The following is a 25,361-nucleotide window of genomic DNA, read 5'->3' as shown; positions in this document are numbered from 1 at the left end:
CAAACCTGCGGTTCGGGGACCTACATTCTGCATCCTACCTACTGCTTCAGCTGAGGCTCCTGTGTGTGGTGCCTGGAACACCAGCAGCAGGGGCTGCCTCCACACACTGGGTCGTGCACACCAGTGCCTTTGCTCATGCAGTCCTGGGGCCTAGGATGCCTCCTCTTGCTCCTCCTTGTCTCGCTCATATCTGCCCATTCTTCAATTCTTGACTGGTATCATCTCTTCCAGGAAGCCTCCTCCTCCGGGTCTGTGTGCCCTGATAGCTTTCTTCCCTATATTATTTTATTAAAAAGATCTGTTTATGTGTCTTTCTCTAAACTGTTTACAAGCTAAGTTTTTGTTTGTTTGTTTGTGTTTTATTTATTTTTTTGAGACGGAGTCTCACTGTGTCACCCAGGCTGAAGTGCAATGGTGCAACTTGGCTCACTGCAACCTCCACCTCCTGGGTTCAATTGATTCTTGTGTCTCAGCTTCCCAAGTAGCTGGGATTACAGGTGCCTGCCACCACACCCAGCTATTTTTTTTTTTTTTTTGTATTTTTACTAGAGACAGGGTTTCACAGTGTTAGCCAGGCTGGTCTTGAACTCTTGAACTCAAGTGATCTGCCAGCCTTGGCCTCCCAAAGTGTTGGGATTACAGGCGTGAGTCACTGCACCCGGCTTACAAGCTAAGTTTTAATTCGGTAAATATTTATTGTCCGGGCACTCTTCTGGGATTGCAGCCTAGACAGTCAAGGTCCCTGATCTCACCGGCTTATGTTCTAAACGGCGACAGACAGCAAACGTGTAAATGAACAAAGTAAGCAATGATCTGGGAAGGAGATGGTGCTATGAAATTATTATTAAACTGGTGGGTGGGACTCGTTGGGTAAAGGAGGAAGCAGACGCTGAGATGGAAAGGGAGGAAGGCAGGCTGGGCAGAGGAGAAGCCCAGCTCAGGCACAGCCTGAGAGGCCTGAGCTGATGCCCAGGAGCTCTGGGGCTGCGGCAGCTCTCAGGGTGGTCCTGAATTCGGTTACTGGGTTGGGTATTATGACCACCTCCAAGCAGCAGTCATGGGACACGAGCTCTCTGGGGAAGGGAAGGGAGCCAGAACTAATTCTCTTGGCAGAGGTGATTGCCCAGAGAGCTCAAGGCCATCCGCAGGCAGGCCCCCCGCAGAGGAAACGGCAGTGCTGCCCCCTCCAGAGGTCGTATGGTGCTGACAGCGCCCCCCACAGGAGGGCAGGGGTCTTTGGCAGGGTGGTAAAGGGCGGTCTCACTGAGAAGAGGTCAGCTGGGCTGAGATCTGAAAGACAGGAAGGAGCCAGCCATGGGCAATGACGACACAGAAGCGTCCTGGGGGGGACTGAGGGAGTGGGAGTGGGACTTGTGTGGTTGCAATGTCAGCAGGGACCCCCGGGGAGAACGGCAGGACTCACCTGGCCTTTGAGAAGTCTACACGTCTATGTAGAGGATGGATCGTAAATATGCGAGAGTGGAGGCGAGAGCCCCTTTGGGAGGCTGTACTTGGAAGAGGAGGTGGGCAAGCAGGGCACTGGCTGGGGATGTGGGGTCAGAGCTGGGCAGATGCTGGATCAGAGCATGGGGAAGGCCGTGGTGACCGGGGCGTAAGGAAATGGGTAGAATGAAGGATGAGCTGTAGCTTATCCTTGAGGAACTGGGCGGTGCTGTTGATGGAGGTGGGGTGCGCGCTAGAGGAAAAGGTTTTCTAGGAGCAGCTAGAGCTCTGCTTTGTAAAATTTGAGCTGTCCATTGAACAGTCAGTGAGACACTAAGGAAGCAGCTGGCTATTTGAGTCAGACCCGGGGATGAGATGAGGGTGGGGTGTAGATTTGGGAGCCATCAGTACAGGGATAGTATTTAAGGCCACAAGACTGGGCTGTGTGTTATGTGTCACAAAGGCGAAGTGTCTCAGGTGTCCCCACAAGCTGATAGTAAGTGCTGAACCAAACAACCACGGAGGACAGAAACAGAAAGCAACAGGCCCAGGCTCGCTGACCACTTCCTTTTTTTGAGACAGAGTCTCGCTCTGTCGCTCAGGCTGGCGTGTCAATGGCGTGATCTCAGCTCACAGCACATTCTGCCTCCCAGGTTCAAGTAATTCTCGTGTCTCAGGTTCTCAAGTAGTTGGGACTACAGGCATGCACCACCATGCCCAGCTAACTTCTCTATTTTTAGTGGAGACAAGGTTTCCCCATGTTGGCCAGGTTGGTCTCGAACTCCTGACCTCAGGTGATCCACCCAACTTGGCCTCCCAAAGTGCTGGGATTACCGGTGTGAGCCACCACACCCAGCCTCACTGACCACATCTTATCTTGCAAACTGCCACCACCAGAGCCTGGGCTAACGAGGAGGCCACTAAGCCATGGACCCCAGACCCGCTGGGTAAATTCTCCACCTGCCGTGCCTGTGACACCTGCCAGAAGAGGGAGCATGGGTGGGTGTTTAAGGAGCCCCACTGAAGACAGAGACCTGGCTGATTTTTACTAATTATTTCTCTAAGGTTATACAACACACATGTTTATTACAGAAAAGCACACAAAGAAATAAAGTCCTCTTTGACCCTGTCATGCCTAGAGCTACTCACTATGACATGGTAACGTCTTGTTTCCAGTCTTTTTCTTCTGATTCTATTTCTTCCTATACATACACTTATTTCAAAACTGACATCATGTACTACTTGCTTTGAAATTCTGATTTCTCACTTAGGATGGATGTAAACCTTTCCACCACGCCTTCATAACTTCTTCATCCACACGAACCAGCACACGTCTCATGCAGTGCATTTGATACACTGTCTCCGTTACTCCTCCTGCCCATCCTGTGAGGAAGTCCCATTGAAATCCATCTTATGAGTGAGGAAACTGGTGCTCACACAGCCACAGTCCATGGCAGAGTCCTAACTCCTGCAACACTGCAATGTGGGGCTGTGTGATGCTTTACCATGGATTTATCACAAAATAAACCAATCTTTCTCATACTGAGGCCATTAGACACTTAGATGATTTTGAGTTTACTGTACTATAAATAATGCTGCAGTTGGTACCTTTTTTCCTAAAATGTGTGTAGGGGTGGGGGGGGGTGTTTGTATATTATATATTTCAGGTTATTTCTTCAGGATAGATTTTCAGAGGTAGAATTATTGGGTTAAATAATATAAAGTCTTTATATATGTATTGCCAAAGTGGTTTCCGGAAAAGTTACACTAACTTATGATGTCCTCACCAACCTTGAGAATTATTATTAAAAAACAAAACAAACAAAAAATTAAGGCCGGGCACGGCTCACACTTTGGGAGGCCACGGCAGGTAGATCACCTGAGATCAGGAGTTCAGGACCAACCTGGCCGACATACAGTGAAACCCCATCTCTACTAAAAAATCCAAAAATTAGCTGGGCGTGTTGGCGTATACCTGTAGTCCCAGCTACTTGGGAAGCTGAGGCAGGAGAATCTCTTGAACTCGGGAGGTGGAGGTTGCAATGAGCTGAGATTGTGCCATTGCACCCCAGCCTGGGCGACAGATCAAGACTATCTAATCTCTGTGCTTTACACCCTTGTCAGTGAAATACCAGGCCTGTTTATCCCAAACCATTATACATCTTCTCCTGGGAAGGGCCCTTCCGTGTTCTTTCCCTCCCATTTCCCAGTGCAACCTGCTAACCAGTGAGTGGTGGTGGAGACTAGAGAAGCTCTTTCCTTCTATCCCATCGATGCCTTCTGCTCTTTATAGGTGCATGCCAATCTCTGCATTTTCTAGGAGCATTGCTGCATGCAACGGAATAATAAGGACATGCTGAGTAAATTCTTTATTTTCTCTGCAGGAAGCCACTGATCCAGCACTAAGGATTTGGACTGAGCTAAGCCAGCACCTGCGGCTCTGGGATGTGTTCAAGCACACTCTTGTTTGCATTAATGAAGACTTCCCGAAGGGCACAACTGAAAAGAGAGAGGCTTGAGTGCCCATCCTAGGATGGCCAGGCTTCCCTCCCGCAAGTCAGCTCTGGGCAACCTGCCAGCCAGGGCATCGCTGATGCTCATTTAGGAGAAGCTGGGAGAGGCTGCAGCTGGCTTCGTGTCATTGCTCATCTGTGATGGTGCTGCTGACTTCTGCCTTTTGCACATGCACAAGTGCATCGCATTAAGAATGGGCTCTCTGACCACTGGTTGTGATGGCTTTGCCCTGAGTGGCATGTCCAGGATAGACAGCAGGAAGTCCCCCATTGCTACTGTGAGTCATCAGGGGCGGGCCACAGGGATCTTTAAATATAGATGAGAGTTTAATTTTGAATAATGTTGCAAAGCTGGGGAAGGCTACAGACTGATGGCTGGCAGACAACAGGGTCATATGGTGCAGCCTCACTGCTGGGGAAGGTCACCAGGGAGGATAGAGAAACCACAGCTGCCTCCTGACTGCCACTTATCCTCAACCACCTTCCATATCTTGGTTCTAGTTTCTATATTTATTCCCTTTCCAACCACATAAATGCTAACTGTGTGCCTCACATAGCCATGGAACTACTCACTCATTAAATATTTCTGTGTAGCAAAAACAATAATAATAATGATAATGGGTAACATTTATCAAGAGGTGACTCAACACACCAGGCACCTTCAGACAGCATCTCATTTAATCCTGGGATCCCTGACTGGCATGATTCTCCCCACAGAGCCCACGACATCCTCATTCTCTGCTCAGCAGACTCACCATTTTTTTCCACTGGTACATGGCAGCGGGGACAGGGCTTGGTGGTTTTCTTGATGGTTTCTTTGGAGGCTTCTTCCCAACGAGCCTGCTCTGCGGCTCTTTCATCAACTCTGTAGGCCTGGGTAAGCAAAGAGGAAAGGCATTTAATCTCAGCTTTCTATTACTGGGATCGGGGTTTAGGTTCCCTGTGTGCTGGTACAGGAAATTCTTGAAGACAGGAGTGCCTTCAGGCAAGAAGCCTAACATCAATGCACTTGACAAACGCTAGACAGCTACTGGGCAGATGGCGACGCCGTCCCTGGCATGTGGCGTATGCGTTGGACAGGGAGGAGATTGTTCGGTTTTGTAGTGTGAGCTCCTCTATTCTGTTGTTTTGCATAACTGTAATAAATAACAACTATCAGGTGCTTAATATGCAGGCAAGGTGATCAATGCTCAAATACACTTCTCATTAGACACTTCGTCAGATGTGAAGTGAGTGTCTAGTTTTTATTTCACATCGAGGATTAGATGGGTGAAAACATGGCCCAAAGCTAGTAAATGGGAGCATCAGTGTGACTCCGGATTCTTTGCTTTTAAACTTTGCTCTACATCTTATTATCCTTCCTTGCACCTGCCAAATAGGGAACTCCAAATGTTGTCACAGAAGGGACAGGAGCAAGAACAGGAAATGAAGTCAATGTGCCAGAGAGGGCAGTAGGAGCTGTGAGTGAAGATTGTGGCTCTGGAGCCAGCTGTCTGTTCAAATCCCAGCTCCACCCAGAGAGGCGACTCTGGAAACATTCCCTAAGCTCTCTGACAGTCCTCATCTCCTAGATGAAATGCCTTGTGCATTGGGGGTATGGAGGACTCCAGTGTGGCAAGCTTTTAAATATGTTCGCTGACCTTATTCATGTCACCGAGAGCTGGGTGGTGCCTGCACCATCACGTATAAGGAGGTTTTCTGGTGGGAGTGGAAGCAAGAGGTCCTGGGCTGGCTGTGCTTGGCATCTGTGACCTTAAGGACTAGTCCTTTGCTGATTATCCCCAGAGAAGATGAAGCATCACCAAAAACATGAATCCAAAGTTTGTCATTTCACTTTCGAATTCCAAACCTTTTTGAAATGTTAAAGTTTTTGAATCTGTGGATGAAGTATCATGATGAGAATAACTGTGCTGCATTGAATAGTTTCTTTAGGAATTAGTGCTCATGTTTCTGTTATTTCCGTGGAAAGTGAATTCTTCCAGGGCCAAGCTCACACTTCAGACATCCTCACATCTCATTTCTGGCATAGCATCTGGTACACAGCAGGTGCTTAGTACATTTTAGCCAAGTGAGTGAATGAATGACACAGCCCAGAAAGGCACTAAACTTTCAGTCATCCAGAATAGGACCCTGTGAAGTGGGAAGGGCACATGGGTGCATCCCTGACGGTGGAGGGGGCACCACAGACAAGCTTTGCCTAGGGCTGGTCACTGGGTGAAGCCAATTTCATTTCTGTTAATGAGCCATCATGGGCGCAAAGGAAATATCCTTTGATAACTGCCAGGGTGTCACGTGATTTGTGAATACTTTGTTAGAATAACACGGACTCAGCTGCTAGAAGGCAACGGTAGGTCAATGAGTGCTTCCTTTGCTAAGATCCACTCATGGCAGAGGCCCAGCGAGGGCGCGGTGGTTAGTGAAGGCCATTTCACAACTTGGTAACTAGGTATGTGTCTTCACGACGCATCTTCCAGTCACCAGAGTCACGTGTGGTCCTAACCGTCAGTGACACGTAGCAAACACCCATCCCCCCCACCGACGTGCACCCCAGTGCCATCCCTGCCTCATGTTCCACACTGTTCTTTTTCAGGTCTAGGAGTCTGTAGCTCTGTAGCAGTGGTTTACAATTGCTTGCTGGTGGCAAGTTGGCAAGTCATACAAATTGGAGAAAAATACAATTTTACTTATTAGAAAATAATTTCAAAATGCCATTTTTTTAGCAAAACATGGCATTCTGCATGTGAAGTGCAATTTCTCCCAGGTCCACACACCTAAAAATGCTGGATCAAATATGGAAAAAAATCTTTTTTGAACATGTGGCTGATAGGTGGGAAGGTAAAGGAAATCCTTAAAGACAGCAAATCCTCCTGGTTTGGGAGGAAGGAGCCTGGCATTTGCTGTGGGGCTATCTTCTTAGTCCCGGGTGCCCATCATCCGGGTCTTCCCAGGCCCTAAGGGCACAGGCAGGAGACAAACCCTCCGGCTGGAGCAGGGTAGGAGGTAGAATCCAGTTTTACTATACACAGAGGACCTGGACTCCTGAGGGTGACGTTCTTAGTGGAGGAAGCCAGGGCGAAAGCCTGCCCAGAAGAGAGAATTGATAGATACATGCTGAGACCACTCAGGCTGGGTTCTGTGATGCAGCAGGTTTGGAAAACATTTTTCTGAACATTCCTAATCATTAGGCCTTGGACACGAGGGTTGGTGAAAAGAATTTATCCTATCTGATTAGCTTTAAAAAACCTCAAGCCAAAAATTAATTTGAAATATTACCAGATTGGCAGTATACCCTGGAGCCAAATGGAAGCAAAAATATCTTTTGTGGAGCACAGCATGTAAAAAAGCCAAACCTCAAAGAAATTACACAAATAAAATTCTAAGAAATCTCGGATCACAATTAAAAAGTCACCTAATACAGGAGAAAACTAGCTACAGGAGTGAAAGTCACAGAATGACAGAAACTGAAGAATCTAACCAGCAAAGGTTGTAGATATTGGAATGGTCAGAGACAGAGTACTGGCCAGGTGTAGTGGCTCACACCTGTAATCCCAGCACTTTTGGAGGCTGAGACAGATGGATCACTTGAGGCCGGGGGTTTGAGACCAGCCTGGCCAACATGGTGAAATCTTGTATGTGCTAAAAACACAACAATTAGCCAAGCGTGGTGGTGTGCACCTGTAGTCCCAGCTACTTGGGAGGCTGAGGCCGGAGAAGAACCTGGGAGGCAGAGGTTGCAGTGAGCCGAGATTTTGTCATTGCATTCCAGCCCCGTGATGGAGTGGGACTTTGTCTCAAAAAAACCCAACTGAGTATAAACTAAATATGTGTGTTATGTTTAAATAAATAAAGGTCATGATAATGGAATAAGAGACTGTCACAATTAACTAGGGAGATGTGAAAAAGAAACAAACTTCTCTGTTTTGTCCATTTTTCTGGACAGGAAATACTAATAATTAAAATTAGAAACTCAGTTGATGAGTTACATAGCAAATTAGATACAAATGAAGAGAGAATTTGTGAACTGAAAGATGGAGCTGAAGAAATTACATAAAATGCCAAGAAGTAAAAAATATGAAAAGGAGATTAAAAGATGGGGGGATAAGGTGAGAAGGTCCAGTGTTTTTCTAATTAGAGTTCTAGAAGGAAATAACAAAGAGCATGAGAGAGAAACAGTGTTTGGAGAGAATGGCAAAAAAAAAAAAAAAAAATTATCTACAAAGAAGTTACAATTATTCCCCCAGCTAATTCCTTAATGCATGGGTGCTGGCAGACAGTGATGGTATCTTCAAAGCACTGACAGAAAATACCAGCCCACTTAGAATTCTATCCAATCAAAATTAATTTTGAAGAATGAGCATAAATAAAAACACAGTCATAAAAAACAGCATTTCCCATCAACAGAAGTTCACTAAAGAAACATGGATTTGGGAGGCCGAGGCAGGCAGATCACAAGGTCAGGAGTTTGAGGCCATCCTGACCAACATGGTGAAACGCCATCTCTACTAAAAATACAAAAATCAGCTGGGCGTGGTGGTGGGCACCTGTAGTCCAAGCTACTCAGGAGGCTGAGGCAGGAGAATTGCTTGAACCCAGGAGGCGGAGGTTGCAGTGAGCCAAGATCGTGCTACTGCACTTCAGCCTAGGTGACAGAACGAAACTCTGTGTCAAAAACAAAACAAAACAACAACAACAACAACAACAACAAACCATGAAATTAGGAAAAGTCCAGAAGGAGCCAGGAGCTGCAAGAAGAAACTGTGAGAAGAGAAAATGGGTAATGTTTGCTAAGTCACAGGAAATACTGATTGTATAAAACTGTAAAAGATGCTTAATTTGCTGGTTTTAAAAAAGAAAAAATCCAAGTAGGCTGGGTGTGGTGGCTCATGCCTGTAATCCCAGCACTTTGAGAGGCCAAGGTGGGTGGAACACCTGAGGTCAGGAGTTCGAGATCAGCCTGGCCAACATAGCAAAAATCGTCTCTACTAAAAATACAAAAATTAGCTGGGCGTGGTGCACATGCTGCTTGAGAGACTGAGGCAGGAGAATCGCTTGAATCTGGAAGGTGGAGATTGCAGTGAGCCAAGATGGTGCCTGTACACTCCAGCCTGGGTAATGGAGTGAGACTTTGTCTCAAAAAAAAAAAAAAAAAAAAAAAATCAAAGTTGAACTAGATGCTGGACAAGAATAGCACAGAAGTGTGAGAACTGGATGATTCTAACGTGCTGGCATGATTCAGGCAGAGGGTCATTAGAGTTTTTTACATTAATATATGTGTACATTCTAGGGTAATCAATAAAATAAAAGAGAAAGCGATTTACTTCTAAACAAGGAAAAATACAGTGGAAAGGCAAACAAAAGAGTTAGTCAAAAGAAAGGCAAGAAGTAAAAGTAAAACTATAGAAATGTAGAAAGTAATAGAAAGTGTAAAATAAAATGGCAGAAATGACTGCAAATATCCCAGCACTCACAACCCATGTGGACAGATTATCACTGAGGGCAGGGCTTGCTAAACTCTAGAATCTTAGCACTTATCTGGGAGGCCTTGTCTGCAGGAGGAGCATTCAGGGGCTGAAGTTTCTGGCTCTGGTGTGTGCACACATAAAGCCTTTGTTACATGTTGCCAAGTTAAGAGCATTTTCAACTGGGCGAATAAAATGTTTATTCTAACAAAGGACGTTATAGTCAGCCCAAGAGAAAGATTCAGAGCTCAACTTCGAGAACCCTCCTGCTTGTCAATAGCACATTACTGGAGGGGAATTACCAACTGGAAACTTGCAAATTTATATTAATATGCTTAATTCTTTCCCGGAAGGAAGATTAAAATGATGGCAAAGGAAGAGAAATCATTGCTTCTCAAAATACCAATTTTCTCTGACTTCTGATCCCCAGAGCACACAAAGCAAAGTGGGTGTAACCTGCAGGCCCACCAGAAAGCCACTAGGATTTCCCCAAATGGCTCTGGATCTAACACCTCCAGCAGCAAACGTCCTTCAAATCAGGGCGCTGCAAGCTTAATACCTAGGAGTGATTACAAAACACTCCCCATGTAAACATTTCCACACTAGTGTGCACTGAGCTACTGGATGGGCCAGTTCACCCAGCGGAGAGGGAGGTAGTTAGGAGGGTTTGATCCCTAGACTGGAAGAGAGAAAACTGAGAGCAGCAATTTCTGTTTTCCCCTGCAAGGACATGTACCATTATCATTTGCTTCACAGACTCTGCACTGGGGCCAACGTTACTTCTTCCCTGGATCAACATGTTGAAATCCTACCCACCAAGGTGATGCTATTGGGAGGTGGGGCCTTTGGGAGGTGATTAGGTCATGAGGGTGGAGCTCTTATGAAGGGATTCACGTCCTTATTAAAGGGACCCCAGAGAGCTCTCTTGCCTCTTCTACTATGAGAAGACCCTGTGAGAAGCCAGCAGTTTGCAGCCAGGAAGAGAGACCTCCCCAGATCTAGAGCCTGAGGTTGAGGCTTGCTTGGCTGAGTTTGGGTTCCTGCAAGCCATGGGCAGCAGTGTGGGTTGAGAAGCACCCTCATGTCCACCCCACAGGACACCGGAGCTGCTGAGGGGCCGAGGCACATGTGAGCCAAGGAGTCAAGGAGCCCCACATGGAGATGCCCACACTGAAGGTCAGAGACAGAGGAGAAAGCCCGGGGAAGAGAAAATACCCCAAACCCTAGGAAAAAGCCAAAATGTTGATAGCGCAAAATGGTTTTTAGTACTGTGAAAGCAAACTAAGTATGACCTAAGAAGGACTCCATACTTCTGTATTTGAGTCCTTGTGGTGGAACTTAGCCAGATTGAAAACTCAGCTTAGGAGTGTGTCTAACTTAATAGGTAGACAGGATTGAAAGTCTAACTTTAGAGTATGCATCTGTAACAATAGCTGGCTCTTGGCCAATCCCAGCAGCCATGCTTGAGCCACTCATACACTGCTGAGTGTTCAAACTGTGTTCACATAAGGCCAACGCCAACCTGTAACCAACCCGGCTATTTCTGTACCTCACTTCCGATTTCTGTACGTCACTTTGCTTTTCGTCTGTAAATTTGTTCTGACCACGAGACACCCTTGGAGTCTCTGAATCTGCTGTAATTGTGGAGGCTATCCAATTTACGAATTGCCTTTTTGTTTTTTTCTTGCTCAATTAAACTCTGCTAAATTTAACGTGTCTGAAGTTTTAACAGCACCAAGCTACGGGAGTGTCTTTTAGCCAGCAGGACAGCTGCCCACTTTCTTTCACAGTCAGGGTGGGGCTCATTCTGACCTCCTGGGACTGACAGCAACCCAGGGAGATCATGGCCTTGACTGCAGAGTTAGGGGTGAAGGTGTAGAAAACTGATGAGGTGTGTCTTTTTTTTTTTTTCCTGGTAGACAATATGTGCTGAAAGGTTATGGTTTTATTCCTCCACAGGGCATGAAGCAGTTGTTATCTAACTTAGAAGTCAAATTTCAGCATTCCTTTCCCAATGAACGACATGGCATTCTGTTCCTCCAACACTGCTTGGGCTGATTTTCCCATTAATGTGATGACTCAGACCTTGGCACCGGCTAACACAGAACTGTGTAGGCATGGCGCTGTGACAGCTGCAGGGTGTTAGAGGGAGGGGCTGCTGGTGGGTCCGGGATCCCGGTGCCCAGGAGGGGAAGGCTCTGAAGAAGAAAACTAAGGACACTTGTTACACAAGGAAGGGCACTGTGTGGCAGGGGCTCTGTCCACACCATGGAATGTAGTAACTGCAGCATCCCTGAAGGACGGAGCTTGTCATTAACTATTTCCGCTGGAGAAATCAGAGTCTCGGGAAGCTAAGTAACTTAAGACCGAGGCCGCCTGGCCTGCGAGCAGCCGGTTCAGAATCGGAGCCCTGAGCTGCCTAGTTTCATACTCCTGGCCCCTGCAGCCTCCATTTCTTCCTGTCATTATCAAGTCACACGCTACAAAGAGGGCTAAGGGACTAAGGCTAAGATGCTGTCATGGAGATCTGGAGGTCCCTGGGGACTTCTGAGAGAGCAGTTTTCAAACAGCTTGTGGCCAGGCACGGTAGCTCACACCTGTAATCCCAGCATTCTGGGAGGCCAGTGCGGGCAGTCAGGAGTTCAAGACCAGCCTGGGTCATATATATATATATACATATACATACACACACACACATTTATATACATGTGTATATATATACACACACACATATATACACACACATATATACACACACATATATATGGTGACCTCGGTCTTAAGTTTTTTATATATATATATATACTGGGCCTGGTGGTGCATACCTATAGTCCTAGCTACTCAGGAGGCTGAGGCATGAGAATCACTTGAATCCAGAAGGTGGAGGTTGCAGTGAGTCGAGCTCGCACCACTGCACTCCAGACTGTGTGACAGAGCAAGACTCTGTCAAAACAACAACAACAAAAACAACCACCACCACCACCACTCAGCTTGTGGTAAAGGCAGTGGGAGAAGCTGCCCAGCCCCGCTCCCCTCACTGCAGCAGCCTGCCTGCCCTCCACTTGCCTGCTTCCCCTGGCACCAGTGCTGCCATCAACTCCCAGCTGCCCACCCGCCCTTCTGCCCTGGGCCATCACTGCTGCCCCACCGGTTCTCCCTTCCCCAACCTACTGAAAGTGCTTTCAAGAAGGACACCAGGAGGCCCCGGCGGCCAAAGCTCATGCCCTTTGTCATCATCTCCAACTGTTCCACTGCACCTGACATGTGGGACAGGTCACCAAGAAGGCCCTTGGAGTTCCTGCCCTTCTCAGCGTCACAGCGATTCCTGTGCTTCCTATCCTCACCCAGTGGATCCACGGGGAAGGAGGGGAGTCCCAGACCCAGTGACCGCTGCCGACCCCACGGACCCTGGGGAGCGGAAGAAGCCACTCTAGGACACCTTGGGAGTGGGCGGTGCCCAGACTACCGGCTTCGACCTTTGACTGCCACTTCCGAGAGGGGATTTCTACCAGGATGAGCACATCTTTGCTTTGCTTCCTTCATGAGTGTCTTAATGTTGATGTTTAAATCCTTCTGGAGTCATCTCAAGCAGTGGCCGGGTGCCCACAGGTTCAGTCAGGATCACCAACGGGATTCTAAAAATGATGGCGAGGCTTGTGTTCAGACCCTGGAGATTTGGATTCAGTAGGTCTGTGGCCGGGTACAGAAATCAGAATCCTGAAAAATGCCCCAAGGGGTGGCGAGGGGCGGGAGATTTGGGAACCATTCATCCTCTAGAGGGTGAGTTTCCCTTTGGGCCTGAAGAGGAACATGGTGAGCTGGGTAACTTACCCTCTCTTCCTGTCTTAGCCATCAAGCCCTAAAGCAATGCCTGCTCACTGTGCTGCCAGGAGGGGAAGGTTTTGTTGTAATTCAGCATCACCGCCCGATTGTGCAATAAAGTGGGGCTCTCACGGGGCAGTGTAACAGTTAGGTAATTGCATGGAACCCTGTGCCTGTCTACTGCTCACCCACGGCAGGAGGAATTGCATGCATGCGTATGTGTGTGCACGCGTCGTGGAGGTGGGGGTGGAACAGGACAAGTCTCTCTCCTAACATACTTCATAGCTGAAAATAGCAATTTCATATATATATGAAATATCTATAATATACTTATATATAGCTATATAGTCCCAGCTACTCGGGAGGCTGAGATGGGAGAATGACATGAACCCGGGAGGCGGAGCTTGCAGTGAACTGAGATCTCGCCACAGCACTCCAGCCTGGGCGACAGAGCAAGACTCCGTCTCAAAAATAAAGCCAAATTAGTGCCCAGGAGGCACATTGATATATATTGAAGCTAGAATAACTTGAGGAACTGCGTATGTGTTATCTTTCCTGGTTTAAGAGAAACTTATTTGTGATTATAGGAAACTTATATGTGATTATAGGAAACTTACATGTGATTATAGGAAACATATTCATATGATTATAGGAAATATATTTCATATATATATATAGAGAGAGAATCAAAATTCCCTCAGAAAGGTAAGGTACTGGCCTGATCGTCCATCTGTAGCTCAAGAGGAATAACCTCACAAGGGTCATCATGAGTAAGATCAACACACAAACAGCTTAGCACAGAGCCAGGTGCACTCTGAATGGTAACCGTGTGTTTTCTATGATCACCATCATTATTATTTTGTTATTGTAATAATCACGATCAACTCTAAAGAGATGGGAATATGAGACTGTGGGAGTTTGTACACATGGGAAAGACCACTGAAGGCCTGGACTGGCCTTAAATCTCCTTTAAAAACAAGTATGGGAGGCCGAGGCAGGAGGATCACTTGAGTCTAGGAGTTTAAGGCCAGACTGGGCAATATAATGAGACTCTGTCTCTATAAACACACACACACAAAAACTCCACAGGTAAATAAAAATGTACTTATATAGGTTTCAAAAGCCGAATTAGGCCGGGCACGGTGGCTCACGCATATAATCCCAGCACTTTGGGAGGCTGAGGCGGGTGGGTCACGAGGTCAGGAGATCAAGACCATCCTGGCTAACATGGCGAAACCCCATCTCCACTAAAAACACACACACACACACACACACACACACACACACACACACAAAATTAGCCAGGCGTGGTGGCAGGCGCCTGTTGTCCCAGCTACTGGGGAGGTTGAGATGGGAGAATGACATGAACCTAGGAGGCAGAGCTTGCAGTGAGCTGAGATCTCGCCACTGCATTCCAGCCTGGGTGACAGAGCAAGACTCAGTCTCAAAAATAAAGCCGAATTAATGTCCAGGAGACACATTGATATATATTGAAGCTAGAATAACTTGAGGAACTGCGTATGTGTTATCTTCCCTGCTTTAAGAGAAACTTATTCGTGACACCTGTGTAGCCAATAATTAGACAAGTATATTCTAATCCTAAAAATCAATTGAAGCCTATTTTCCAAAAAAGAGCAGCATGCCATTAATCATGAAAACAGCGTTGGCTTAATTCAGCTATGAATGCTTTCAGGTGAATGGCAGCTTTTAAACGTCAGCCTTCTCATCAGTGCTCACCTGTCTTCTCACAGACACCGAAACCTTCCATTTCTGCAGACAGCAGCCTTCCTGGCTCACAGTCAAGCAGGTGGGCCGGTTGAGCACTGCTGCGTGTGAGCAGCCCGCCTCCTGCTGGTGAGTAGGAAAATGGCATCATTTTTCAGGGACCTTGAGCTAATTAACACTACTGCTTTGCAATGGGTGTCACCAAAACATGTTTTGTGTTCTCACATTGTCTTATGACTATCTCTTTTTGGAGAATATGTATATATGTATACATTTAAATATATTTTGTTAATTTTTTTTGAGACGACGTTTCGCTCCTGTTGCCCAGGCTGGAGTGCAGTGGCGCAATCTCTGCTCACTGCAACCCTTGCCTCCCAGGTTCAAATGATTCTCCTGCTTCGGCCTCTCAAGTAGCTGAGATTATGGTGCCTGCTACCACACCCGGTTACTTGGGAGGCTGAGGGAAGAGACGGGGTTTCACCATGTTGGCCAGGCTAGTTTTGAACTCCTGACCTCAGGTGATCTACCTGCCTTTGCCTCCCAAAGTGCTTGGATTACAGGTGTGAGCCACTGTGCCTGCCTATTTTTTTTTTTTTTTTAAGAAATCATCAGAATGTTGGGATTTAATGGGGTGTCTAGCCAAGGGCTCTGGGGAATACAAGGCTACAGTCTAAGCAATGCAAGGCTACTCCACTAAGCTCCAAACTCCCCAAGCCATGCTTTAGAATGCAATTCAGAAGGGCATTTGTTTTTATTTATTTATTTATTTTTGAAACGGAGTCTTGCTCTGTCACCTAGGTTGGAGTGCAGTGACACAATCTCGGCTCACTACAACCTCTGCCTCCTGGGTTCAAGCGATTCTCATGCCTCAGCCTCCTGAGTAGTTGGCATTACAGGCATGCACCACCCCACGTGGCTAATTTTTGTATTTTTAGTAGAGATGCGATTTCATCACATTGGCCAGGCTGATCTTGAATTCACCTCAGGAATCACCTCAGGTGATCTGCCTGCCTCGGCCTCCCGAAGTGCTGGGATTATAGGCGTGAGCCATCGTGCCTGGCCCAGGAGGGCGTTTTTGACGATGATTCTAACAGTGGTGATTTCTGCTAGAAGTGGAATGTGTGCCAAGTGCCAGAGACGAGATCTTACAGAGTCTTGCCCCATGGGGCCTTCACTGCTTCCTAAAGGGGAAGTGAAGTAAATAATATCTATCAACCTATTTTGAGATTAATGGGGGAAATGGAACAGCATAAATGGTAAGTAGCAGAATTATTAATAGGTACCATTTACTGCTTATTTTAAAAGTGCTTTGTGTTCAACTATTGTTACAAGTTGACATACGGGAAAAATATACACTTGAGCTAGAAAATATGCTCATTTGTATTTTTGATAATGACATTCTCTAGTTCATGGTTGGCTTAGGTCAGCCATGACCAAAGTTATCCACATAGATGGGATTCTGAATGTGGAATCATCACTAATAGGATGCAAGGGGGATTCAAAGCCAACAACAGAGCCTGCCTTTGTGCAAAGTATAGTTATTCTGGCACAAAGTAGACTATTATTTTTGCTAGAGTGAATGCAGAAATCTTGTCATTCAAGAAACATTTGTTGGGTGTCTAAGATGTGCCAGGCACTGTCCTGGACCCTGGGGATACATCCCAGTAAACAAGAGAGATGACAAAGAAATAGCAAGCCAACAATCCCTGCCTTGTGGGGCTTCCCCATTAGCAGAACGGCGGCTCTCAAACCAGCAGCACCAGAAGCGCTTGTGAAGCACACATTGCTGTGGCCCCCCCACTGCCCCTCTGGGTCTGAATCCGTGGCTCTGGGATTGCGCTCAAGGACTGGCAGTTTAACAGATCCCTAGGTGATGCTGATGTCGCTAGCCTGCAGAGTTTTGGAGAACCACTGCTCGCAGAAGGTCTACATACACTGTGGTCAACAAAGACAGAGAGATCCTTTTTTTTTTTTTTTTTTTTTTTTTTGAGACAGGGTCTCACTCTGTTGCCCAGGCTGGAGTGCAGCGGCAAGATCATAGGTCACTGAAGCCTGGAAATCCTGGGCTCCCGAGTAGCTGGGACTACAGGCATATGCTTCTGTTCTCTGCTAATCTTTAAAAAATATTTTTTGTAGAGATAGGGTCTCGCTTTGTTGACCAGGCTGGTCTCGAATTCTTAACTTCAAGTAATCCTCCCACCTTGGCCTCCCAAAGTGTGTGGCTGCTGGTGTGAGCCACGGCACTCGGTAGTGTAGAACTTTTCTCTTCTCTGGGAAACTGAGGTCTCTGCTCGTCAGGACTTCCATGGACTGGGTGAGGCCCACCCACATTATACAGGGTCATCTCCTTGACCTCAAAGTAAACAGAGTATAGATGTTAACTACGCCTACAAAAATACCTTCACAGCAACACCTCAACTAGTGCTGGATCCAACGACTGGCCTATGCGGCCCAGCTACATCGACACAGAAAATTACCCATCACAGGTAGGCTGAAACTCATGTTAAAGACTAGATCTGCTTGACTTCAAGCCCCCTCTGCTTGTCTTGGATTCCTCAGACAAGGGTGGGAACACCTGTTTCTTGCTGAAAGAAGGTAAATGCAACCGTGGAGAACAACAGTGCTGGGCCTAAATGTGCTACACCTCTGTGCTTACAGGGGTGCTGAGTTTAAATGAGCTACGCCTCTGTGCTTTGCAGGGGTGATGAGTTAAACGTGCTACACCTCTGTGCTTTGCAGGGGTGATGAGTTAAATGGGCTACACCTCTGTGCTTTGCAGGGGTGATGAGTTAAATGGGCTGTACCTCTGTGCTTTGCAGGGGTGATGAGTTAAACGTGCTACACCTCTGTGCTTTGCAGGGGTGATGAGTTAAATGGTCTATGCCTCTGTGCTTGCAGGGGTGCTGAGTTTAAACAGGCTATGCCTCTGTGCTTGCAAGGAACAAGTGGAGAGCAGGTGAACCGTTTTCCTCACACATGATCAACATACTTTCCTGTGGAATGACAATATTTCGTCCACCCTGCCAGCCCCATTTTTAATGAAGGATTTATGGAGGCCAGCATCCAGCTGTTAGCTTTTCAAATCTACACACCTCTCAGAAATGCTGCTCCTGGGGACACAGTCCTTCGATTCCCTCCGGCCTGTTGTGGGCCGGGCCACTCTGCAGGCGTGGCTGGGGTGCCTTTCAAAGTGGCGTTCACTCCCTTCCCCAACCCCCCAATTTTATATTTGTTTCTGGCCAAATCCAGCATTTTCCTTAAGGGTTTAGCGCCCTCTGGTGCATCAGAGGCGCACTGCAGCTGCTTCCCTCCTGATACTGAGTGGGGTGCAGAGAATTGCCAGGGGCGCTTTCTTTTGAGGAGATCCAAATGCCCGTGGGGTATGCAGAGTGTGTTTGTGAGTGGAGAGTGTGTGCAGTGTTATGTATCTGCGTGTGGTGTGTGTTCTGTGTGTATGTGTGTTGTGTATATGTGTATGCTGTCTGTGTAGTGTGTGTGGTGTATATGTATGTGTGTGGTGTATGTGGTGCACGTGTGTGGTGTGTGTAACATGGTGTGCATGTGTGTGTGTGTGTGCAGTGTGTGGTATGTGTATATGTGGCGTATGTGGATGTGGTGTGTGTTATGTTTATGTGTGTGTGGTGCATGTATGTGGTGTGTGTGATGGGTGTGTGGTGTGTGTGATGGGTGTGTGGTGTGTGTGATGTGTGTGTGATGGCTGTGTGGTGCGTGTGATGGGTATGTGGTGTGTGTGATGGGTGTATGATAGCTGTGTGGTATTGTGATGGTGTGTGGTGCATGTCTGTGGTGTGTGTAATGCATGGTGTGCATGTTATGTGTGTGTATATATGTGTGATGTGTGCGTTGTATAGGTGTGGTGTGTATGTGTGATGTGTGTGTTATGTTTATGTGTGTGGCGTGTGTGATGGATGTGGTGTGTGTGTGTGTGGTGTGTAGCTGTGATAACAGGTTTCTATAAAAATATTTTCCACATTGCGAACTTGTTCTAGCCGCTTGTTTATGGAGTCTAGTACACATGGTATAGACTTGCAAAATCAAGTTTGGAATTTACATTCAGACCTTTTTTACCAACTCTGCTGGGATCCTAAAACCCCTCTGGAATCCAAAAGGCTTTGCGACAGCATCATTTTCAGGGGAGGATCCCATGTGTCAGGCCAGGCAGGCATCTGGTGGAGCCTGCACTGTGGCCGTGCAGAGGGAAGACTCAGGGAACCCACAGGCCATGACCCCCACAGGTGAGAGAGCACAGGGGACCTGCAGGTCGTGACCCCCACAGGTGAGAGAGCACAGGGGACCTGCAGGCCGCGACCTCCACAGGTGAGAGAGCTCAGGGGACCTGCAGGCCGTGACCTCCACAGGTGAGAGAGCTCAGGAGACCTGCAGGCTGTGTCCCTCAAGGTAGAACTCCTGGGGTTGGAGGGAACCCCTGGGGGTGCTGAGGCTCCTGCTGAGGGAGGACGACCCTGGCCGGAAGCTGACACTCCAGGGAAGTGCCCTGCCATGCTGGAGTGACAGTCCAGAAGAGAAGAAGGGTTTCGCAGTACAGGAGTGCGCTTCGAGAGCCCCAGCCCCAGGTCTGCATGGTCAGGATCGGCCTCCAAGGGCAGGCGTGCGGTGCCAGTGTGTGTGTGCGCGCGCCAGCATTGCCTTCACTTGGCTTTTAATCCTGATCAGTCTTACCTCTCCTTTGCTCTCTCCACAGTGCCTGACATTTTTAGCATTCAGCCTTAAAAACCCAAACCCTCAAGTTTCACCATTTTGTAGTACTTTGCAACTTACAAACAGCTAAACACACATTCATTTCATTATTTATAGCTTGGTAGATCTTACTGGCCCTGAGTGGCAGGCAACGAAAAGGCTGTGAGCCTTTGAGCAACTTGACCGGAAGAGGAGGAAATCAAACCGGGCCTTTGACGACCTGCCATGGGCCATTTCTGCTGCCCCAGAGCAAACCTTCACACACAAGCTGAGTGCCTTGGAAACGCACTGCAGAGGGTCTGGTGCTGTCCTGGCACTGACAGCTTTTCACAGTGCAAGGCCGAGCCCACAGGATGCTGGCTTTAATGGAGATCTGTCGCAGCAGTTCCAGACCATCTGCACATCCACTTAGGCGGCGGGTCCAGGGCCACGGATTCAAGAGAAGTGGCATCAAACCTGCTTTACTTAAGCCAACAAGCGGTTCAGAAAATACACTCCCAAATAACCAGGGATCTAGATCTCCGGGAATAATAAATCACACCCGTCTCCCAATACTGGGACTGCACTTGTGTGTGAAGGCAGTCGATGACTGAGAGACGGCTCGGCGGTGAGATGCTGGGGCAAAATATATCAAAAGATCGCGGCTCCTGGGAGCCACTGCTGCTTCAGTGTCCCCCACTGAGGGAGGTGCACCTCCTAGCCTCTCCTGGACTGTAACTCTGAAGAGGTGGGGTGGGGGTGGGGAGCATGGGTAAGGGGCAGTTCGTTGGAGATTGTCAATCTCGCATCTTGATCACTGGCTCCAGCCTAGATTCCCCTGTGAGGTGGTCTAGGCATCCACTCCTTTCCCCCACTGAACCCCTCTGCTGAGATGTCCACAATGAACGTGTGTCTCCCTGAACAATCTGCTTTTGTTTCTGTTTCCTCTTCCAGCCACTGGCACCACCATCGTTCCAAGCTAGACATTCATGCATCAACATTAACCTGTCACCTCTCATCCTGTCTTCTAATCCACTGCCAAGTTCTGCGGATCCTACCTCAAGTCCATCCCCTCCTCTGTATTCCCTGGCCGGACTCCTGGCACCTGATGGGTCTCTGGTTTGGCCCTTTTTGGGGGTGCTCTGCTGTGCTCCCAGCCCTACCACCTTGGGAATGAGGTCACACTATCACATCACGGTGGTGGGACAGCTCACACCCAGTGGTGGAGGGTGGATGCGAAGGGCCCACCTCTAGCCTCCTACCTCTGGCTCCCCTCAGTCTTCTGTGGCAACCGCACTGCAGGTGGATTCCGCCTCTGCCCAACCCTGCTTCCTTCTCTTCCTGAAGGTGCTGTTGAGAGCATCCCTGAGACATCCCCTGCCTGCAAGTCTCAGAGCCTGTTTTCCTGGGAACCTATAACCTGTGACACTTGGTGCCCAGACAGTCCTAGGAAGCAAACTCTAAAATGGAGTTAGAGCTGGAATCCCTCCTGCCAGAGGAGCCTGTCGCCGTTGGGAGAGAGTGCTGGAAGCTGAGTGGGGCCCCGAGGAGCAAAGGGCAGGGTCAGGTGGCACGCAAGCACCCTGTCTCTGTGGCTATGCACACAGGCGGGTCCTGTGGATTCCAGGTGTCTGTGGAGGGAAAAGAGGTCACATGGGCCAGTAAGAGCATCCCAGTAAAGATTCTGGGGGTTCAGCAGCTGAGAACAATGGACCATTTAAAAAAGAGCTCCTGGCATGCTACTGAGCCCTGTGGAGTTGGAGTATCTGTGCAGCAATCCGTCCTAAGACAGAAGTGCAGCGCCCAGGACCAGAACCAGGCCCAAGCAGGCCCATGGTGCATGAGCGAACTGCACAAGCAGGGCCTCAGACCCCTGTGCCATCCACACTGTGGCGTGACTGCCTCTCCTTGGGCTCACAATCATGGCCCACAGTGGTGATGGCAGGGCTGGGGGGATTCCTTATGACACAGTGAGCGATCCAAGCTTGGTTCACAATTGAGTTAGCTTAACATGGCTGCAAGCCAAAACTGCACCACCGCTATCCTGTAACCCTCTTTAGGGTTGAAAGAGAATGGCGAGAGGAGACCCTGCCAATAGGCAGAGCCTTGGGCATCGCAACGGCTATGGTCCGAGCGTTTCTGTCTCACCAGATTCCTATTTTGAAACCTAATCGCCGAGGTGGTGGGATTAGGAGGTGAGGCCTTTGCAGGTGATTGGGTCACAAGTAAGAGCCCTCAGGATGGGATTAGTGCCCTTATAAAGAGAGGGCATTAACCAGTCACCTCTTATCCTGTGAGGCCCCAGAGAGCTGACTTGCCCCTTCCACCATGTGAGGGCATAGTTAGAAGACGTCATCTACGTCTACGGACCAAAAAGCGGTTCGTCATGAGACCCCACATCTGCTAGTGCATTCATCTTTGACTTCCGAGCCTCCAGAACTGCAAGGAATAAAAGCGTATTGTTTATAAGCCAGCCAGTCTACGGCGTTGAGTGACAGCAGCCCAAACAGATGAGGCAGCAGCTGACAGTGGACTGCGTGTGGAAAGGAAAGAATCCCGAGCTAGGAATAGATACACGCTCCTAAGCAGTGGCAAACGTCTTGGCAGCCTCCTTAAGGGCAGGGACGGATAAAATCTGGAAGACTGAGAACAGGTGAGACAAGGAGCTCTGCAGAGCAGGCACATGGACAGACCCGTGGGAGGGGCAGGACATGTCAGCATGTTTGCACAGCACAGCAGAGCTCACGGGACAGCACTTCAACAAGCAGATGGAGCGATCCAGCCAGTGGACCACTGCCAGCCTCCACCACTGGCCACAGCAGTCCTGGGCTAGGGCAGTACTGCGTGGAGCAAGCATGGTGGTGAAGTGAAGCCCTGCCAGGCCCCCCAGCTCGGGCATCCCCCCCATCTGCCACACTGCCAACATTCAACCTGCCGGCAACCAAGAGCGGCACTGAGTCCTGTGTGTCCTCCAGTCCTCAAGGAGACCGACTAACTGGCCAGGGGGTGTCACGTGGATCACACTGACACCGGGTAAGATGAAGACACTCCATCTTGACAGGAAGTGACTCCTATTCTGGGTGTGGGTTTGCCTTTCTTGGCAACAGAGCCTCAGCCAGAACTAGCATCTGCAGGCTACCAGCACCCTGCATGACACTGCATTGTGTCCCAGTGGGCACACGCCCATGGGAACACTGGTCCTGTCACACAGCCTACTGCCCAGAAGCTGCTGACCTGATGAGACGGATGGACCAGGCTTGCACAGTGCTGCTGGAGCTGCACTGCGATGTGAGCGCTGTCCTCTAAGGTGAGGTTTATACTCTGAATCAACAACAAAGGCGCAGGGTGTGTCTCCAGCACGTAGAACGCAGTGGTTCCGGAATCAAGGGGTGGAAGGCGGCATGGCCCCACTTCTCGCTCCCAGTGGCCCACTTGGAGTTTATGCTCTCCATCTGTGCAACCTGGCCTTACATATAGAGGGGCCCTGGCTTCCACCGTGAGAGTACTTCTGCCGGAGAACACAGCAAGGGTTCTGGTCACTTTATGTTGCATTTGCTAAGTGGTTAGCGGGCTAGAAACGGAGTCGCCATCCTGGAAGGGATAACTGACTCTCAGGAACAGGCAGGGCTGCAGTTATAGGATGGGGTATTTAAATGAGAAGACTGCATTTGGCACCCAGGTGGGTCACTGTAGCACCTCTTGGTCCTCCCCTGCCCAATGTTGATAGCAAATCATTCAGTAGTCATGGCTTTAGAATGGCACCCAGGAGCCTGGACCCATCAGGGATGAGGTCTGTGTCACCCTACCAGGTAAGCCACCTAGAGGTCTTCTCTGAGGGCGAGGGGAATCTAGAATGAGTAGGAGAGAAGGAAGTCAGTGGGAGTCAGCTGCAACTTCAAGACCAGCTGTGGCAGCATGAGCTATATATAGTTTACCCTGCTAACCTTCCATTTGTACATTTCTCCAGTCTCTCATTCCACAAGCAAATGTCCCCAGGCAGTGCAAGGGACACACTGCAGCAGACGCTGTGAGGCTGGTCAGACCCCTCCTCCAGGACTGATATCCCTGCTGGTGGGTGTGTCCGCAGCAGACAGCTCTCTGCCAAGTCTCCACTCGGGAAGTGCCCCCAGCTGAAGAAGGCTGCGATGAGAAGCCCACATTGAAAACCTGGCCTATGCATGGGGATGTAAGGCCTGACCACTCTGTGTCCATGCAGAACAACTCAGAAGGCTCATCCAGCTCCAGAGCTCCTTCCAGGACCTGCTGTGGCAACTATATAGCAGTTCAGCCTTCCTTCAATCTGCTGCGTGTGATTCCCCACGGCACCCTCCAGTACACAGTCTGCACTCAACTCTCAAGCATCTCAGGGTTTTTCTTCCTGGAAAACACGAACTATTACAATTCTCTAAGTGTTTTTCATTATTACAGCCAGAGATCTCTCGAAAGCACCTATCTGATTATGTCAACCTTAAAAAAAATCTCCAAATGCCTTCTCACTGCCCTAAATTCCAAGCTCCTGCCTGTGACTGATAAGGCCCTGCATTTCCTGGCTCCATCTCCAGCCTAGTCTGTGGCCACAGCCACTATCACTTTATGGTACAATCAAGGGAATGTCTTCTGCTTCCCTGAAAATGTCATTCGCGTTCATCTCCAGAACTTTGCACACCTTGTCCCTTTGCTTAGGACACCGGTAAGTTCCTTCCTTGCCTGAAGAGCTCATCCCTGTAGGTCTCAAATTTCTCTTCTTCCAATGATCAGTTCCTCCAGCCCCATGGAGAACTGGCCAGGTCTCAATTTTATGCTTCCAGAGCATCCTGAACTTTCTCTCTTGTGCCTCGTAGCATACAATATTTTAATTATTTGTCAAACTGTTTTTCTACTTCACTAAATTACAAACCCTATGAGAACAGAGGCCAAGTCCAAGTCTATCCTTTTTTTTTTAAGGTGGTTTCTCGCACTGTCGCCCAGGCTGGAGTGTAGTGGTGCAATCTTGGCTCACTGCAACCTCTGCCTCCCAGCTTCAAGCGATTCTTCTGCCTCAGCCTCCCACAAAGTCTGTCTTTAATGTTGTATCCAAAATACCTAGTACTATGCGTGGTAATAAAAGGTGCTTTATAAATGTGTACTGAGCATCCTTCTTCCTTCTTTCCACTAATTGTAAGAAAATCACAGTCGAAATGAGGTTCAAAGGCACATAATGTAGGAAGTGTAACACAACGTTGCAGCCAAAATTCCACTTATAGATGTGTTTAAGATCTTAAAAAATGTTAATTCTCAACATTTAAAAATAAAGACACTTAACAAAAACACATGGATTTTATACTGACATCAAAAATCACAATGGAAGGCCTAGTACCATTGGGCTCACATTTCTGCTGGGTAAACATGGACCTGAACTGGGGAGCTGTGTAGCAGGTAACCCCCCAAAACAAGCCATGCCCACTCCAGTTTGCCACAGACCCCCACCAACCCCGCCAAGGGACTATGTGTCATTATGCTTGCAGGCTTTTGTGTTGATGTGTTTTTGTTGTTGTTCTGTTTGTTTTAATAGGAAAAGCAGAAGAAAATGAAATGTATCTTTGCATCCTTATCAAAATATTGACAGGTCCATGAAGTAGGCTTCAGGTCTGCCTCACTCATTTAAGGGTTGTGTTGCTGTTGACATCGGCGTTGGCCATCCCTGGTATTGTGTTTGACAAGC

At 48.3% G+C, this 25,361-nt stretch overlaps 1 protein-coding gene across 2 annotated transcripts in view; it reads right to left on the bottom strand.

Moving 5' to 3' along the window:
- The window catches only part of PRKN (parkin RBR E3 ubiquitin protein ligase), a 1,404,897-nt gene that overhangs the window by 6,984 nt on the left and 1,372,552 nt on the right, over positions 1–25,361 (bottom strand). For both annotated transcript variants that reach the window (XM_033234273.1, XM_033234272.1), the window contains exon 11: positions 4,712–4,829. In XM_033234273.1, the coding sequence (XP_033090164.1) occupies positions 4,712–4,829 (118 nt within the window). The remainder of the gene's footprint in view (positions 1–4,711; positions 4,830–25,361) is intronic.

Source organism: Trachypithecus francoisi, unplaced genomic scaffold, assembly GCF_009764315.1.
Source record: "Trachypithecus francoisi isolate TF-2019V2 unplaced genomic scaffold, Tfra_2.0 Lachesis_group15, whole genome shotgun sequence".
Taxonomy (NCBI): domain Eukaryota; kingdom Metazoa; phylum Chordata; class Mammalia; order Primates; family Cercopithecidae; genus Trachypithecus; species Trachypithecus francoisi.
The sequence above is the reverse complement of the archived record's forward strand: the minus strand, read 5'-3'. Positions and strand labels throughout refer to the sequence as shown.